At 44.1% G+C, this 17,220-nt stretch overlaps 2 protein-coding genes across 2 annotated transcripts; both read left to right on the top strand.

Moving 5' to 3' along the window:
* The first annotated feature begins 2,453 nt into the window (after nucleotides 1–2,453).
* LOC115643067 (olfactory receptor 52J3-like) lies at nucleotides 2,454–3,398 on the top strand. Its single transcript, XM_030546880.1, has one exon. It carries the CDS (start codon nucleotides 2,454–2,456, stop codon nucleotides 3,396–3,398), a length of 945 nt encoding a protein of 314 aa, XP_030402740.1.
* Nucleotides 3,399–11,666: 8,268 nt separating this feature from the next.
* On the top strand, nucleotides 11,667–17,220 carry LOC115643090 (olfactory receptor 52R1-like). Its single transcript, XM_030546898.1, has 2 exons — nucleotides 11,667–11,677; nucleotides 16,248–17,220. Exons 1-2 carry the CDS (start codon nucleotides 11,667–11,669, stop codon nucleotides 17,218–17,220), a joined length of 984 nt encoding a protein of 327 aa, XP_030402758.1.

Here is a 17,220-nt window from a genome sequence, read left to right on the forward strand (position 1 = left end):
CTGCATATGCTACTGAAACATAGGGTGAGGTTGAGAACCCCCTCAAGCCATCTTTCAGGTACAACAATAAAAAGGCCAAAGACAGTCCATGGCTAAGTGAGGAAATACACATAGGCCAAGGATCACCCCAGAAACTGTGTCCAATGGAAACCTCCCTGCGATAGCACTGCACAATGGGAACTCTTTGGTCCAGGTCACAGCAAAAGGGCTTTGAGCAAGTTCAAAGAAAATATAAAAGGGGCAATAACATGATGACAGAGTTGCCATTCTCCCTATAACAACACACCTGAAACTACCAGAGGGAAAATACAGAACTATGGGAAAATGCTGGTTCCAGGCAGGAAAAAAGGAAGCCTGCTTGAAAAAGCTAATCTGCTTCTGCTAACTGGGTGAGACCCTCCTTGATTCAAATCCTCCCTAGTACTTTAGGCTTAGGCTGTGATTTTGCTTTATTTCTTATGGTAATCTGCATTGAGCTGTTTCCTTTCACCTATACTCACTTAAAAGTTCTCTTTCTGTTGCTAAAATACCGATTTTATATTTTACCTAACACACTCTGTAGTTTGAAGTGTAAAAGGGAAAAATCTCAACCCATGCACAAAAGTTGCTGCACATCCATTTTTTTTTGTAGAAATGGTGAACTGGGTAATGAATTCATACTGGTCGGGTTTTGACCAGGGCAGGACAGTAGAGATCTGGGATCTTAGGCTGGGGATCTGGGAGTATTGTGGTCATAGGTTCTCTATTGCAGTCTCATGAGTGGCTGGCCTGGGCACTTGTGAACACATCTGGGGGTGGTCCCTGCCCATGGCTGTTGATGTGAGGCAAGCTTGGAGGGCTTTGCAGCTTGTCACAATGTTACAATGCAAGAGGAAACCCAGATTGGTGACACAGAGGCGTCAGCTCTACCTCAGTTCCAAGTGGCATCCCTGGGGGAACCCATCACATAGATGACTAGAGAGTGATGGGGGACTTGAGCGGAGTGATAAACAGAGGCAGAGCCATGGGGGAAAAGGCCCAGAAGTGCGTGGAGCCATGACAGAAGATGTGGAGCAGCAGTGGGGCTTTTGGGGGAAAAGGTGGGGCAAGGGGCAGGTCTCCAGGTTTAACAGGTAAATTATAATTAGAAAGGGGGCACCCGATGTGTTAATGAGTGTACATACACCAGTTCCATAGTACATTATGCTGAGAAAGCATAGTAAGGCCAGGAAAGGGTTTAATGTCTCTTTGACTGCCCAGTCAGTGATTCAGGGGAGACAGCCCAGCACCATGTCACCAGCCAGGTCAGCATGGACCTAGGTCTCAAACCTAGAGCACCAGGAGAAAATTTTAGTACCTTTATGAGAAAAGAGCTGGAGCAGCCTGCCCCGGATCTGTTTCAATCAGGAAGGCCAAATCACACTTGGAGTTGCAGCTAACAGGAGATGTTAAGAGTAACAAGAAGGGTTTCTTCAAATAAGTTAGCAACAAGAAGAAAGTCAAGGAAAGTGTGGGTCCATTACTGAATGAGGGAGGCAACCTAGATACAGAGGATGGGGAAAAGCTAATGTACTCAAAGCTTTTTTTGCCTCTGTCTTCACGAACAAGGTCAGCTCTCAGACTGCTGCACTGGGCAGCACAGCATGGGGAGGAGGGGACCAGCCCTTTGTGGAGAAAGAAGTGGTTCAGGACTATTTAGAAAAACTGGACAAGCACAAGTCCATGGGGCCCGAAGCACTGCATCCGAGGGTGCTGAAGGAGTTGGCGGATGTGACTGCAGAGCCATTGGCCATTATCTTTGAAAACTCATGGCAATCGGGGGAGGTCCCGGATGACTGGGAAAAGGCTACTGTAGTGCCCATCTTGAAAAAAGGGAAGAAATAGGATCCAGGGAACTACAGGCCAGTCAGCCTCACCTCAGTCCCTGGAAAAATCATGGACTCATAGAATCATAAACTTTAAGGTCAGAAGGGACCCATACAGCATGCAGGGATTTCACTCTAGTCACTGTACCTTTTAATTTTTGCTTAACTAACCTCATTTTTGCATAGTTCCCCTTTTTGAAATTAAATGCCACAGTGTTGGGCTGTTGAGGTGTTCTCCCCAGCACAGGAATGTTAAATGTTATTATATTATGATCACTATTTCCAGACGGTCCTCTGTAAGATTTACAAATTACAAGGACATTGTAGTACCACAGTCCCTCCTATCTGTCCCTCCTCCTGAAATTTCTGTCCCTGGCGTGAAAGTCTTCTCCTCTGGGGCTCCTGCTGTCTTTAGAGGCTCCATGGCTCTCATTGACTGTCTCAGCTGACAACTTCCCTTTCCTCACTAGCTTGTTTCTCTTTCTGTAGTTTCTCTCTTTGGCTCTTAAGTACAGTTTGGAGGAGCGACACTAGGCAGAGTAAAGAAGCAATGTTTTTCCTTGCAGGGAGTGTCTGTGCCCACAGCTGGGACATCAGCAACCGCTGGAGATGCTACTGCTCAATTATACTTACTCCCACCCTTCCACATTCATTCTGCTGGGCATCCCGGGGCTGGAAGCCACACACATCTGGATCTCCATCCTCTTCTGCACTGTCTGCATCATAACACTGCTGGGAAACTGCACCATCCTGTTCATCGTCAAAACAGAGCCTAACCTCCAGCAGCCCATGTTCTACTTGCTGTGTGTGCTCTCAGTCGTCGACCTAGGCCTCTCTACTGCTACAGTGCCCAGAATGCTGGGCATCTTCTGGTTTAACTTCAGAGAGATCAGCTTTGGTGGCTGCCTTACCCAGATGTTCTTCATTCGCACCTTCACGGGAATGGAGTCGGCTGTTCTTCTAGCCATGGCCTTTGACAGATACATGGCCATCTATGACCCTCTGAGATACACTGTGATCTTAGCAAAGAAGAGAATTGCACTGATAGGCTTGGTGATTATATTGAAGCCAGGAGTCCTCGTTTTCCCCATGGTGTTCCTGGTTGACCATCTGCCTTTCTGTAGAGCCTGTGTCCTTGCCCACGCCTACTGCGAGCACATGGGAATTGCAAAGCTGTCCTGTGCAGACATTAGGGCCAATGGAGAATATGACTTGTTTTTAGTTTACCTCTTAGTGATGGATTTACTCATGATTTTCTTGTCCTATGTTTGTATACTACGAGCCATCTTCCGGCTCCCATCCAAGGACACACACCTCAAGGCTCTCAGCACCTGTGGCTCCCACATGGCCATGATGTTTCTATTCTACACCCCGGTGCTTTTCTCATACCTCACACACAGGTTTGGCCAGCAGATTCCCCATTCTGTCCACATTCTGGTTGCCAGTTTTCATATCCTCATGCCCCCCAGGCTGAACCCAGTCATTTACGGGGTGAGGGTGAAGGAGATCCGTGAGAGGGTGCTGAGAATATTCCCCAGAGAAAGAGCTTCTTAACTCTGTTTTTGATGATCAGTGCGACCTCTAATAGAGCTTCTCACATCCCAAAGCATTATGTTTGTCTGAGGCTTTTTGAACCTGAACGTGGTAATGATGCATTGCTTTCATTTCTCGTCTGCTCCATGCCTTGGAGAACTGGGGTGAGACTGGCAAAGGCAGGGCAATATTCTCCTGTCACCAGTGAGTTTCCCACTTTTATGTGGGTCACTTCAACAAATCAAATTGGTCAAGAGGCTGTGGGAGAAATATCGAATCAATGTAGTCAGCTATAGCAGAGAGATCAACAGATTTACGACCAATAGTGTGTGGAGAGTGACCTTGGAGCACTGGAGAAAGGGCTAAATTTCTTCATTCCAAAGCATGGTGAGGAGAACTCAAGTATGGCCCTTGTATCAATCCTCACTGCAGGGGATGTGAGGGAGATTCCCACACCTGAGCCATTCTGTTTCGGTGACAGATCTGAGTACAGCTGCCAATACTAGCCAAGAGTCATTGGTGGGCCTGGCCTCCTGGGACTTCTCTGGTTCTCTTCTGAACCCAGTTAGACTTTTGGCCTTTACAATGTCCCCTGGCTCAGAGATCCCCGTGTTTTTGGAGCCATGTCCTCTGAGATTCTTCAAGTTCCTTGTTTTCAACGTGAGACTCTTTGGGATAAAATACTCATGGGGAGCAGGCAGGGATGAAAGAGGCTGTACCAGCAAGGGGCTGCGGGGGGCAGAGAAATTAGAAAAGCCCCAGGGACACAAGGGTGGGTCGTGTTTTGTTGGTGTTTCTCCTCTCTGGATCTAACGGGTGAGCCTCAGGCCTCCAGGGTATCCTAGGTTGAAATGTAAATGAAAGCTGAGATTCTTAGATCCCAAGGCCTGAAGGGCCCCTTGTGATCCTCTAGTCCGACCTCCTGCACAACGCAGCCTAGAGCCTTGCCCAAAACCATTCCTGGAGCATAGCTGTTAGAAATCACCCAGCCTTGATTTAAAATTGTCAAGGATGGAGAATCCACCACGATTGTTTGTACATTTTTCCCTCATCAAAGGCTCTTAAGCAAAGTAAGCTGTCACAGGATCAGAGGGAAGGTTCTCTCATGGATTGGAAAGTGGTTAAAAGATACGAAAGTAAGGGTAGGTATAAATGGTCAGTTTTCAGAATGGAGAGAGGTAACTAGTGGTGCCCCTCCCCCAGGGGTCGGCTCTGGTCCCAGTCCTAGTCAACATATTCATAAATGCTGTGGGAAAAGGGGTAGTAGCAACATTTTCAGATGACATAAAACCACTCGAGACAGTTTAGTCCCAGGCAGACTGTGAAGAGCTACAAAAGGGATCTCACAAAAAGGGGTGACTGGCATAATCCTAACTATACATATACAATGATGAGGTCTAAATTAGCTGTTACCACTCAAGAAAGAAACCTTGGAGTCATTGTGGATAGTTCTCTGAAAACCTCCACTCAATGTGCAGAGATAGTCAAAAAAGTGAATAGAATATTGGGAATCATTTAGAAGAGAATAGACAACAAGATAGAAAATATCATATTGCCTCTATATAAATCCATGGTACACCCACATCTTGAATATTGCGTGCAGATGTGGTTGCCCCATCTGAAAAAAAAAACACATATATTGGAATAAGAAAAGGTACAGAGAAAGACAACATAAATAATTAGGGGTATGGAATGGCTCATGTATGAGAAATTAAAAAGACTTGGACATGACTGGCATGGAAAAGTTGAATAAGGAAATATTATTTTCTTCTGTACATAAGACAAAATCTAGGGGTCACCCCCTAAGTTCCTTCTAAGCTGCGCGAACACACAGCAAGCTATCAAGGGCCATACTGGGGTGGAAAGGTGCCCCTCCCCTGGCCTGGCCCAGCCCTGCCCAGCCCCGCTAGAGCTGCCATGATAGTTGAGACGTGTCCTGCACTCAGCTAGGTGCTTCTTCCCCAGTGTTGAGCTGCTGCAGCAAGAGAGGGCTGGAGGGATTCCTCTCTCCTCGCTGCAACCCCGGGCAGCCTGAACCCCAAGGTGCTATTCCACAGCCCTACCACAGAGTCTGCACCCCCAGCTGGAGCCTACACTCCCTGTAACAAGGAGAGCTCTTGGGGGACAACTGAGACTATCAATGCAGGGTAAATTGCTCAGAGTAGGGCAGTCACAGCCCAAGGCTGGGTTCTTTCACTACTAAGGCACCAAACCAGCCAAACAGAGAGGACTTCGGTCTCACCCCACTGGCTAACCAGGAGTCATCCAAGCAATTCCCTCCGATGCTGTAGTTCTCTTGTATCACCACCAATAACACCCCTTATAGGAACAAATGCTTATGAAAATCCGTGTCCCCAATTAAAGGGTCTCCTGATCCCAAAGGACCAAGCCCCAGATCCAGGTCAATATATAACTCAGATTTCACCCACAAATCACACAGTTGCCAATCCTTTAGAATCTAAAATCTAAAGGTTTATTCATAAAAAGGATGAGATATAGATGAGAGTTGAAATTGGTTAAATGAAATCAAATACCTACAACAACGGCAAAGTTCTTGGTTTAGGTCTATAGCAGAGCTGGAATAAACTGCTGGCCAAATACAAGTCTCTGGAGTACATCTACATATTTGAATGCATCGTTCAGTCCTTGCTTCAGTTTGTAGCAGTCCCTCCAGAGGTTAGAAGCAGGATTGAAGACCAAATGGAGGGGTTTCCAGAGCCTTTTATATTCTTTGCCATGTGCAAGGACACCCCTCTGTTCTTATTGTGGAAAATCACAGCAGCAAGATGGAGTCTGGAGTCACATGTGCAAGTCACATGTCCATGCATGATTCAGTTTGCATGTAGAGCAGCCATGGCTCACAGGCTACCTTGAACATTCCCAGGGAGGCTCCTCAGATGTGGATGGGAGTGTCCCAAGGTCCATTGTCAGTTAAAAGTTTCTTGACTGGGCACTTAATCTGAAGAGTCCCTTCTCAATAAATTGGCCAAATGCTTCATTGATGCTACTTAGAATCAAATACATTGAAATACAAGTAGCTAGGCAATATTCATAACTTTAAATATAAAAATGCTACACACATACAAAGAGCATAATCACAATCAGCAAACTAGAACCTTTTCATAAACACATTACTTGTACAAGATTTGGTGACACATAGAAAAACATAAACTGTTGAGCAATAGTCAACATGGTTTTTGTAAAGGGAAATCGTGTCTTACTAATCTATTAGAGTTCTTTGAAGGGGTCAACAAACATGTGGGCAAGGGGGATCCAGTGGACATAGTGTACTTGGATTTCCAGAAAGCCTTTGACAAGGTCCCTCATCAAAGGCTCTTACGTAAATTAAGCTATCATGGGATAAAAGGGAAGGTCCTTTCATGGATTGAGAACTGGTTAAAAGACAGGGAACAAAGGGTAGAAATTAATGGTAAATTCTCAGAATGGGGAGGGGTAACTAGTGGTGTTCCCCAAGGGTCAGTCCTCGGAGCAATCCTATTCAACCTATTCATAAACAATCTGGAGAAACGGGTAAACAGTGAGGTGGCAAAGTTTGCAGATGATACTAAACTACTCAAGATAGTTAAGACCAAAGCACATTGTGAAGAATTTCAAAAAGATCTCACAAAACTAAGTGATTGGGCAACAAAATGGTAATGCACATTGGAAAAAATAACCCCAACTATACATACAGGTCAGGAAAAAGATCTTGGCATCATTGTGGATAGTTCTCTGACGATGTCCACGAAGTGTGCAGAGGCAGTCAAAAAAGCAAAGAGGATGTTAGGAATCATTAAAAAGGGGATAGAGAATAAGAATGAGAATATCTTATTGCCCTTATATAAATCCATGGTATGCCCACATCTCGAATACTGTGTACAGATGTGGTCTCCTCACCTCAAAAAAGATATTCTAGCACTAGAAAAATTCAGAAAAGGGCAACTAATATGATCAGGGGTTTGGAAAGGGTCCCATTTGAGGAAAGATTAAAGAGGCTAGGCCTCTTCAGCTTGGAAAAGAGGAGACTAAGGGGGGATATGATAGAGGTATATAAAATCATGAGTGATGAGGAGAAAGTGGATAAGGAAAAGTTATTTACTTATTCCCATAATACAAGAACTAGGGGTCACCAAATGAAATTAATAGGTAGCAGGTTTAAAACAAATAAAAGGAAGTTCTTCTTCACACAGCGCACAGTCAACTTGTGGAACTCTTTACCTGAGGAGCTTGTGAAGGCTGGGACTATAACAATGTTTAAAATGGAACTAGGTAAATTCATGGTGGCTAAGTCCATAAATGGCTATTAGCCAGGAAGGGTAAAGAATGGTGTCCCTAGCCTCTGTTCATCAGAGGATGGAAATGGATGGCAGGAGAGAGATCACTTGATCATTGCCTGTTAGCTTCAATCCCTCTGGGGCACCTGGCATTGGCCACTGGCGGTAGACAGATACGGAGCTAGATGGACCTTTGGTCTGACCCGGTATGGCCGTTCTTATGTTCTTATGGTGCAACTATATGACCTTGGTTGCAACAATGATCTATATGGTCACACTTCATTAGGTAACGTCACATCCCCCAAAGCAAATTTGATACAGGAAGGGAGGACACAAACATTGCTGACTGCATCCCAAGAGCTCCCCTACCTTGGCTCTCTCCTACTACAGCTAGTATTGGTTAGAAACTGTGTCAGTGTATAACAGAAATGGATCATCAAAGTCATGTTCAATAACATGATTGAATGTCTTTACAAACTCAAGGTAAAACTTAGTTAAAACAATAGTGGATTGGATCTGCTCTTCCAGGATGGTTCCTGTATGTTTCATATGATCTTGCCAAGAGCTAAAGAACATAGCTACTTTATCCATACAAGTGCTAGCAAATGTCTGGAACTCAATTAACATCAAGTCAACATAGATGTTAATGTTGTCCATAGTATAGGATATTTGGCATTTATCCCATGCAATGCTACAGGCTGGGGACCGACAAGCTAAGCAGCAGTTCTGCAGAAAAGGACCTGGGGATGACAGTGGAGGAGAATTTGGATATGAGTCCGCAGTATACCATTGTTGCCAAGAAGGCTAGCAGCATTTTGGGTTGAATTAGTGGGAACATTGCCAGCAGACTGAGGGAAGTGATTATTCCCCTCTGTTGAGCACTGATGAGGCCACACCTAGAGTATTGCATCCAGTTGGGGGCCTCCCACTACAAAAAGGGTGTGGACAAATTGGAGAGAGTCCAGTGGAGGGCAATGAAAATGAATAGGGGACTGGGGCACATGATTTACAAGGAGAGGCTGAAGGAACTGGGTTTATTTAATCTGCAGAAGAGTTAGGGGGGATTTGATAGAAGCCTTCTCCCCAGTTGAAGGGGGGGTCCAAAGAGGATGGAGCTGAGCTGTTCTTAGTGGTGGTAGAAGACAGAACAAGGAGCAATAGTCTAAAGTTGCAGTGGGGAAGGTCTAGGTTGGATATTAGGAAATACTAATTCACTAGGAGGATGGTGAAGCGCTGGAATGGGTTACCTAGGGAGTGGTGGCTTCTCCATCCTTAGAGGTTTTTAAGGTCCAGCTTGACAAAGTCCTGGCTGGGATGTTTTAGTTGGGGTTGGTCCTGCTTTAAGCAGAGGATAGGACTGGATAACCTTCTGAGGTCCATTCCAACTCCATGATTCTTCTATGATTCTATGATTTGATGATCACGTGTTCAGTTCTTTCCCTCTGAAGCACATGCCATCGGTCACTGTTGGAAGATAGGATACTGGGAGAGACAGACCATTGGTCTTACTCACTATGGCCATTCTAATGTTCTTATCTAGAGTGCAGATGTATCGCCCCCTGCTGTAATTGATTAGACCTCTCTCCTCTCCTAGAGCTGAAAGAGAACCCAGGAGTCCTCATGGGGTGTCTCTCTCTGCTGAGTTAGTAACAATATCCACTGTCTATGTCACTGATAGAGAAAGATGACTTACTCTGGGCTTATTAATAAACAAAAGTGTTTCTATTAGTATAAAAAGTAGGATTTAACTGGTTTCAAGTAATAACAGACAGAATAACGTAATTCACAAAGCAAAATAAAACAAAACATGCAAGTCTAAGCCTAATACATGAAGAAACTGATTACAGGTAATATCTCACCCTCAAAGATGTTCCAATAAGTTTCTTTCACAGACTAGTCTCCTTCCTAGTCTGGGCCCAATCCTTTCCCCTGGTACAGTCCTTGTTAGTTCCAGTAGACATCTCAGGTGGTAATCAGGGGTTTCCTCATGACTGGCCTCCATTTTGTCCTGCTCCACCCCCTTGTATAGCTTTGGCTCAAGGTGGGAGTCTTTTGTCTGTACTTGGCTCACACCCCTCCTTCTAAACAGAAAAATACAAGATTTAAGATGGATTTCAGTATCAGGTGACTTGGTCACATGTCCCTGTGAGGCCCCATTCTTCATTGCCCATGCGCGGGCCCACACGTACACAGGAAGGCTTACAGGTAAACAAGCCATTTCCAAATTGTTGTTTCTGAAGCAGCCTTAATGATCTCCACTTGATCTGACTACATTAGTTGTACAAGTTTATACCTTGTATTTTTAACTTCGGATATAAGAATGATATCTGCATACGAATAGAAAAATCAAATTCAGCACAATATAACTTTTCCAAAAATATGGTACAAGAGACCTTTTGCATAAAGCACATTCCAACTATGTCATTTTCAGATTCATAAGCCTATTTTCATAGAGCATATGAACTGCAATGTCACAGTAATGAACTATAATTTTTAAATATACTCAGATAAAGAGAGCAGCCAATTCCTCTAGGTCTCAGTACAGAGCCCAAGAGTTTTCACCTCCCTTTGGGAAGGTCCCATAATTGCTGTTTACTCCTAAAGCTGGATAAATAACACAGAAGTGCAGACATGGAAGAAGAGGCATTAGCTAGAGTGTCTCCAGTCTCCAGCCTGTTTGCATCCAGATGCTGTTTCTCCCCTAGAGGCTGAGCAAACCCCCCTGGGATTGCACAGAGCTATATTATAATGGTGCACACCCCTGTGCCAGCTCTCGGCATCAGATGTTGCTGCAGATGCTGGAGTAGAGATGTTGGAAACAGTATCTGGGAAGGGGAAGTCGCTTCCATCTCAGGATTCAGAGGTACCCATCTCTTGCTGAGGAGCTCACTTGCTCGACAAACCCAGTGCAACATGTGTGTGATGAGATAGAGAGTAAGACTGTGCTCCTTTCTGCTCTGCACAGCCATTACATTTTCTTTTATCAGTGTTATCTGTTCAGACTTTCAATGTGACTGAATGCTCCCCTGTTCGTGCGTGGTGAAACAGAGTGAACATAAATGCCTGATCTAGTTTCTTTATCGATAGATTTGTAGGGTTCATGGTCAGAAGGCACCAGTAGATCATACTGTATTACTTCCTGTACAATACAGGGTGATACATTTCACCCAGTTCCCCCTGCATTGAGGCGAAGGACTTGGGCTTGAGGTGTGCTACAGACCGCCGGGATCTTATTTGGATATGGATAGAGACCTCTTTAATGTTTTGAATGAAGTAAACACTAATGGGAATTGTGTGATTATGGGAGACTTTAACTTCCCAGATATAGACTGGAGGACAAGTGCTAGTAAGAATAATAGGGCTCAGATTTTTCTGGATGTGATAGCTGATGGATTTCTTCACCAAGTAGTTGAAGAACCAACAATAGGGGATGCCATTTTAGATTTGGTTTTGGTGAGTCGTGAGGACCTCATAGAAGAAATGGTTGTAGGGGACAACCTTGGTTCAAGTGATCATGAGCTAATTCAGTTCAAACTAGATGGAAGGATAAACAAAAATAGATCTGGGACTAGGGTTTTTGACTTCAAAAGGGCTAACTTTAAAGAATTAAGGAAATTAGTTAGGGAAGTGGATTGGACTGAAGAACTTGTGGATCTAAAGGCGGAGGAGGCCTGGAATTACTTTAAGTCGAAGCTGCAGAAACTATCAGAAGCCTGCATCCCAAGAAAGGAGAAAAAAATCTTAGGCAGGAGTTGTAGAGCAAGCTGGATGAGCAAGCATCTCAGAGAGGTGATTAAGAAAAAGCAGAAAGCCTACAAGGAGTGGAAGAAGGGTGGGATTAGCAAGGAAAGCTACCTTAGTGAGGACAGAACATGTAGGGATAAAGTGAGAAAGGCTAAAAGCCATGTAGAGTTGGACCTTGCAAAGGGAATTAAAACCAATAGTAAAAGGTTCTATAGCCATATAAATAAGAAGAAAACAAAGAAAGAAGAAGTGGGACCGCTAAACACTGAGGATGGAGCGGAGGTTAAGGACAGGCTAGGCTTGGGCTAATATCTAAATAAATACTTTGTCTCAGTCTTTAATGAGGCTAATGAGGAGCTTAGGGATAATGGAAGGATGACAAATGGGAATGAGGATATGGAGGTAGATATTACCACATCTGAGGTAGAAGCCAAACTAGAATAGCTTAATGGGACAAGATCAGGGGGCCCAGATAATCTTCACCCAAGAATATTAAAAGAACTGGCACATAAAATTGCAAGCCCATTAGCAAGAATTTTTAATGAATCGATAAACTCAGGGGTTGTACTGTATGACTGGAGAATTGCTAACATAGTTCCTATTTTTAAGAAAGGGAAAAAAAATGATCCGAGTAACTATAGGCCTGTTAGTTTGACATCTGTAGTATGTAAGGCCTTGGAAAAAAATTTGAAGGAGAAAGTAGTTAAGGACATTGAAGTCAATGGTAATTGGGACAAATTACAACATGGTTTTACAAAAGGTAGATCTTGCCAAACCAACCTAATCTACTTCTTTGATAAGGTAACAGATTATTTAGAGAAAGGAAATACAGTGGATCTAATTTACCTCGATTTCAGTAAGGCATTTGACACGGTTCCACATGGGGAATTATTAGTGAGATTGGAAAAGATGGGGATCAATATGAAAACTGAAAGGTGGATAAGGAACTGGCTAAAGGGGAGACTACAACGGGTCTTACTGAAGGGTGAACTGTCAGGCTGGAAGGACATTACTAGTGGAGTTCCTCAGGGATCAGTTTTGGGACCAATCTTATTTAACCTTTTTATTACTGACCTTGGCACAAAAAGCGGGAATGTGCTAATAAAGTTGGCGGATGACACAAAGCTGGGAGGTATTGCAAACACAGAGTAGGACCGGGATATCATACAGGAAGTTCTGGATGATCTTGTAAACTGGAGTAAAAGTAATAGGATGAAATTAAATAGTGAAAAGTGCAAGGTCATTCATTTAGGGATTAATAATAAGAATTTTAGTTATAAATTGGGGACACATCAGCTGGAAGCAACAGAGGAGGAGAAGGACCTTGGAGTATTGGTTGATCACAGGATGACTATGAGCCGCCCATGTGATATGGCCATTAAAAAAGCTAATGCAGTTTTAGGATGCATCAGGCGGTGTATTTACAGCAAAGATAAGGAGGTGTTAGTGCCATTATATAAGGCACTGGTGAGACCTCATCTGGAGTATTGTGTGCAGTTCTGGTCCCATGTTTAAGAAGGTTGAATTCAAACTGGAACAGGTTCAGAGACGGGCTATTAGAATGATCCGGAGAATGGAAAACCTGTCTTATGAAAGGAGACTCAAAGAGCTTGGCTTGTTTAGCCTAACCAAAAGAAGGTTGAGGGAAGATATGCTTGCTCTTTATAAATATATCAGAGGGCTTAATATTAGGGAGGGAGAGAAATTATTTAAGCTTAGTACCAATGTGGACACAAGAACAAATGGGTAGAAACTGGACATTAGGAAGCTTAGACTTGAAATCAGATGAAGGTTTCTAAGTCTTCCAAGGGGAGTAGTGGGGGTAAAAGACATATCTGGCTTTAAGACTAAGCTTGATAAGCTTATGGAAAGGATGGTATGATGGGATAGCCTAATTTTGGCAATTAATTTGGCAATTGATCTTTGATTATCAGCAGGTAAGTATGCCCAGTGGTCTGTGATGGGATGTTAGATGGGGTGGGATCTGAGTTACTGCAGAGAATTCTTTCCTGGGTGCTGGCTGGTGAGTCTTGCCCACATGCTCAGGGTTTAGCTGATCGCTATATTTGGGGTCGGGAAGGAATTTTCCTCCGGGGCAGATTGGCAGAGGCCCTGGAAGTTTTTCGCCTTCCTCTGCAGCATGGGGCATGGGTCACTTGCTGGAGGATTCTCTGCAGCATGAGGTCTTCAAACCACAATTTCAGGACTTCAATAACTCAGACATAGGTTAGGGATTTGTTGTAGAAGTGGATGGGTAGGATTCTGTGGCCTGCTTTGTGCAGGAGGTCAGACTACGTGATCATAATGGTCCCTTCTGACCTTAGAGTCTATGAGTCTATAAGACTTGTGTTTATCAAAGATCTGGTCTATGGTACGATTTCACGTGATAGAATTATAGAACCCACAGGGTGAGAAGGGACCGCAAAGGACATCTAGTCTATCCCCCTGCCAAGATACAGGATTTGTTTTCTCTAAACCATCCAGGACAGATGAATATCAAACCTTCTTTGGAAAACTTCTAGTGAAGGAGCTTCCACATCTGCATTGTCCTCCTGGCCTTAGAGTTAGGAAGTTTTTTCCTGAGATTTCATCAAAATCTGTTCTGTTGTAGTTTGAACCCATTGACTCTCTGTTGCAAGAGCGAACAACTTTTCTCCATCGTTTTTTATGGCAGCCTTTCAAATATCAAATCCTCTTCCCTTAGACATGTAGCTATATCAGCCGAACCCAGGGGTAGACCCCACCATGAGGTCAACCTAGTTATTGCCTCTCAGGGAGGTGGATTACCTACGCTGATGGGTAAATAGTCTCTTCAATAAAGTGCTACAGCAGTGCCGTTGTAGCATGTTAAGTGTAAACAAGCCCTCAAACAGATCATCCAGAAAAACATCCAGTCTGGATCTGCAGACATAGGAACCTAGAGAATCCACCACTTCCCTTCACAGTTTCTCCCAATGGTTAATCACCCTCAGTGCTAAACACCTCGCCCTTATTTCCACCTGAAATTTATCTGGCTTGGGCTTAGCTCTGCCGTTCTCCACTATATTGCAGAGTCCGTTATTACCCATGGTTTTCTCCCCATGAAATTCTCCATTTGATCGTCCTTTTGATAAGATAAATAGATGAAGCTCTTTAAGTGTCTCACTGGTCGGCATTTTCTGCAGCCTCCAATCCTTTTTGTGCCTCTTCTGCAAGTTCTCCAAATTTTCAAATTTTGAAATGTGGACCCCGGAACTGGATGCAGTCGGTTTTATCCATGCCATATGCAGAGGTAAAATCCTTCTCCTGCTCCAACTCACCACTACGATGAGTTGGTTTACATAGTGACCCCTAAATCCTTTTCAGAGTCCCTCAATTCCATAATACAGTGATCGAGTCTGTGGATCAGGCCTGTGTTCCCTGTTCCGAGATGATAAGTTTGCATTTGAATGTATTGAAACATTTGTGTCTGCCCTGGCTGCCTCATGTAATTACTCTGACAAGTCTGGATCCTCCACTCTTTTAGCTGCAGTGATTTTCTATTTGCTTCCAGATCATTAATGAAAATGTTGTATAGCATCGGGCCTAGAACTGATCCCTGCAGAACCCCACTAGAAACATCCCCATTCCCTGCAATACCCCATTGACAACTGCTTCCTGAAATTGGTCCATTAGCCAGTTTTTAGTCTATTTTACGTGTGATCTACTGATATTGGACAGTGTTTTTATCTGAATGTTTTCCCCAACTCCATCAAATGCCTCAGAGACATCTAAGTCTATTGTACATGTGCAGTTCCCTTAGTCAACCAAATGTGTACAGCCATTAAAGGATGAAAACTTATTTGGCAAGACCTGTTTCCATAAACCCCGTTGGTGACTCACATTAATTATATCCCTAGACTTTTTCTTAACTAATCCCATGCCAGATTTTCCATTTTTTCCTAATCTTGTCAAATCCCTTTTTAAAAATCTTTCCCTTTAATTTTTAAAAGTTGATGTTTCTGGTGTTTGCAACTCTCAGATTCTACTGTAGCTGCTGCTTAACACCCTCCTTGACTGCTAATGGACTAGAAAGTATTCAATCACCTCATCTGATATGAGTTCTTTACTTTCTGAATGTGCAGTTGTGGCTTGTTAGCTATCTATACTCTCTTCTTAAAGAACTCCCAATTTTCCTTCCCATTTTTCTGAATATATTTTTCCTCCCAATCAGTTTTGTGGATAATTTGCCATCTTTGAGGAATTAGCCCTTTTGAAACACTAAATGTCTGTAGAAATTACTGGCTGGGAACTGTTCTCTGTTTCTCCATTGGAATGCAATCAGTTCCATTCTGTTATTTTGTTCTCCTCTATCATATGCCCCCTCCTTTGGGGCTTCTTTAATCTAAACAGTCCCAGATTTTTCAGTCTGGTGGCATATGGCTTCCTCCTCCATTCTCACAGTCTGTCTTAGAAGTCTCCTTTCCATCTGCTAATCCTTTATAGAGACTGGGGGATCATAACTGAGTGCGTTTCCGGAGCAGGTTGATGTCTCCCCATTCCTTAGGCATCTGAACGTTTCTTTGTTTTGGCCACTACTATGAATGAGCAGGTATGTCCATGGAACAGCTGTTGATGATACCCAGGTCTTTTCCCTCAGGTAGTTCTACTTGGAATGTTTCCCCTTGATACATGGATTGGCAAAGTTTTGGGAGGTTTGGGGTTTTTTTTACACTTTCAGATTTGGAAAATAAAAATGTGTGTGAAGAGGAACCAATCTGCTTCACCCATGAGAAAAGTATCCAGTAATGCAAGTAGTAGCTTTTATTAACATTGTCTCTCCACCCAGGCTTTTGTACTGCAATCATCACCCTGGATCCTGGGAACACATCAGAATTGGACACCTTCTCTCCTACACCATGTCAGGTTCCAACAAAACCGACTTCACCAACCCCTCCAGCTTCATCCTGCTGAGCATTCCTGGCCTGGACGTGGCCCACATCTGGATCTCCATCTTCTTCTGCACCATGTACGCTATAGCTGTCTTGGGGAACTTCATCATCCTGTTCATCGTGAAGACGGAAGCGAGCTTCCATGGGCCCATGTATTATTTCCTCTGCATGCTGGCCATCACTGACCTGCTCCTGTCCACAGCCACAGTGCCCAAAATGCTGAGTAACTTCTGGTTCAATTCCAGGGAAATTGATTTCAGTGCCTGCCTCACCCAGATGTACTTCATTCACTGCTTCTCAATGATGGAGTCTGGGATCCTTGTGGCCATGGCTTTTGATCGCTACGTGGCCATCTGTGATCCCCTGAGACATTCCACCATCCTGACAAACTCTGTCGTTTCCAAGATTGGTCTGGCCGTGGTGATGCGTGGCATCATGCTCGTACTGCCCTATCCCTTCCTGGTGAGTCGGTGGCCATATTGCAGAACCAACATCATCCCCCACACACACTGTGAGCACATGGCTGTGGTGAAGCTGGCCTGTGGAGACACCCACGTCAGTAGATACTACAGCATCTTTATGATATTCTGTGTGAAGGGTCTGGATATGATTTTTATCACAGTGTCCTATACCCAGATACTCAGGGCCATCTTCAGCCTCCCCACAAAGGACGCCCAGCTCAAGACTTTGGGGACCTGCAGCTCCCACCTCTGTTCCATCTTAGCCTTTTACATCCCACTTCGCTTCTCCTCCCTCACACACCGGTTTGCCCTTAATGTGCCCCTGCATTTCCATGTTCTCATTGCCAATGTGTACCTCCTGGTGCCCCCTATGCTCAATCCCATCATCTATGGGGTGAGGACCAAACAGATCCGGGGCAGGGTGCCCTGGCTCTTTACTTATAAAGGGACCTAA

Source organism: Gopherus evgoodei, unplaced genomic scaffold, assembly GCF_007399415.2.
Source record: "Gopherus evgoodei ecotype Sinaloan lineage unplaced genomic scaffold, rGopEvg1_v1.p scaffold_50_arrow_ctg1, whole genome shotgun sequence".
NCBI lineage: Eukaryota > Metazoa > Chordata > Testudines > Testudinidae > Gopherus > Gopherus evgoodei.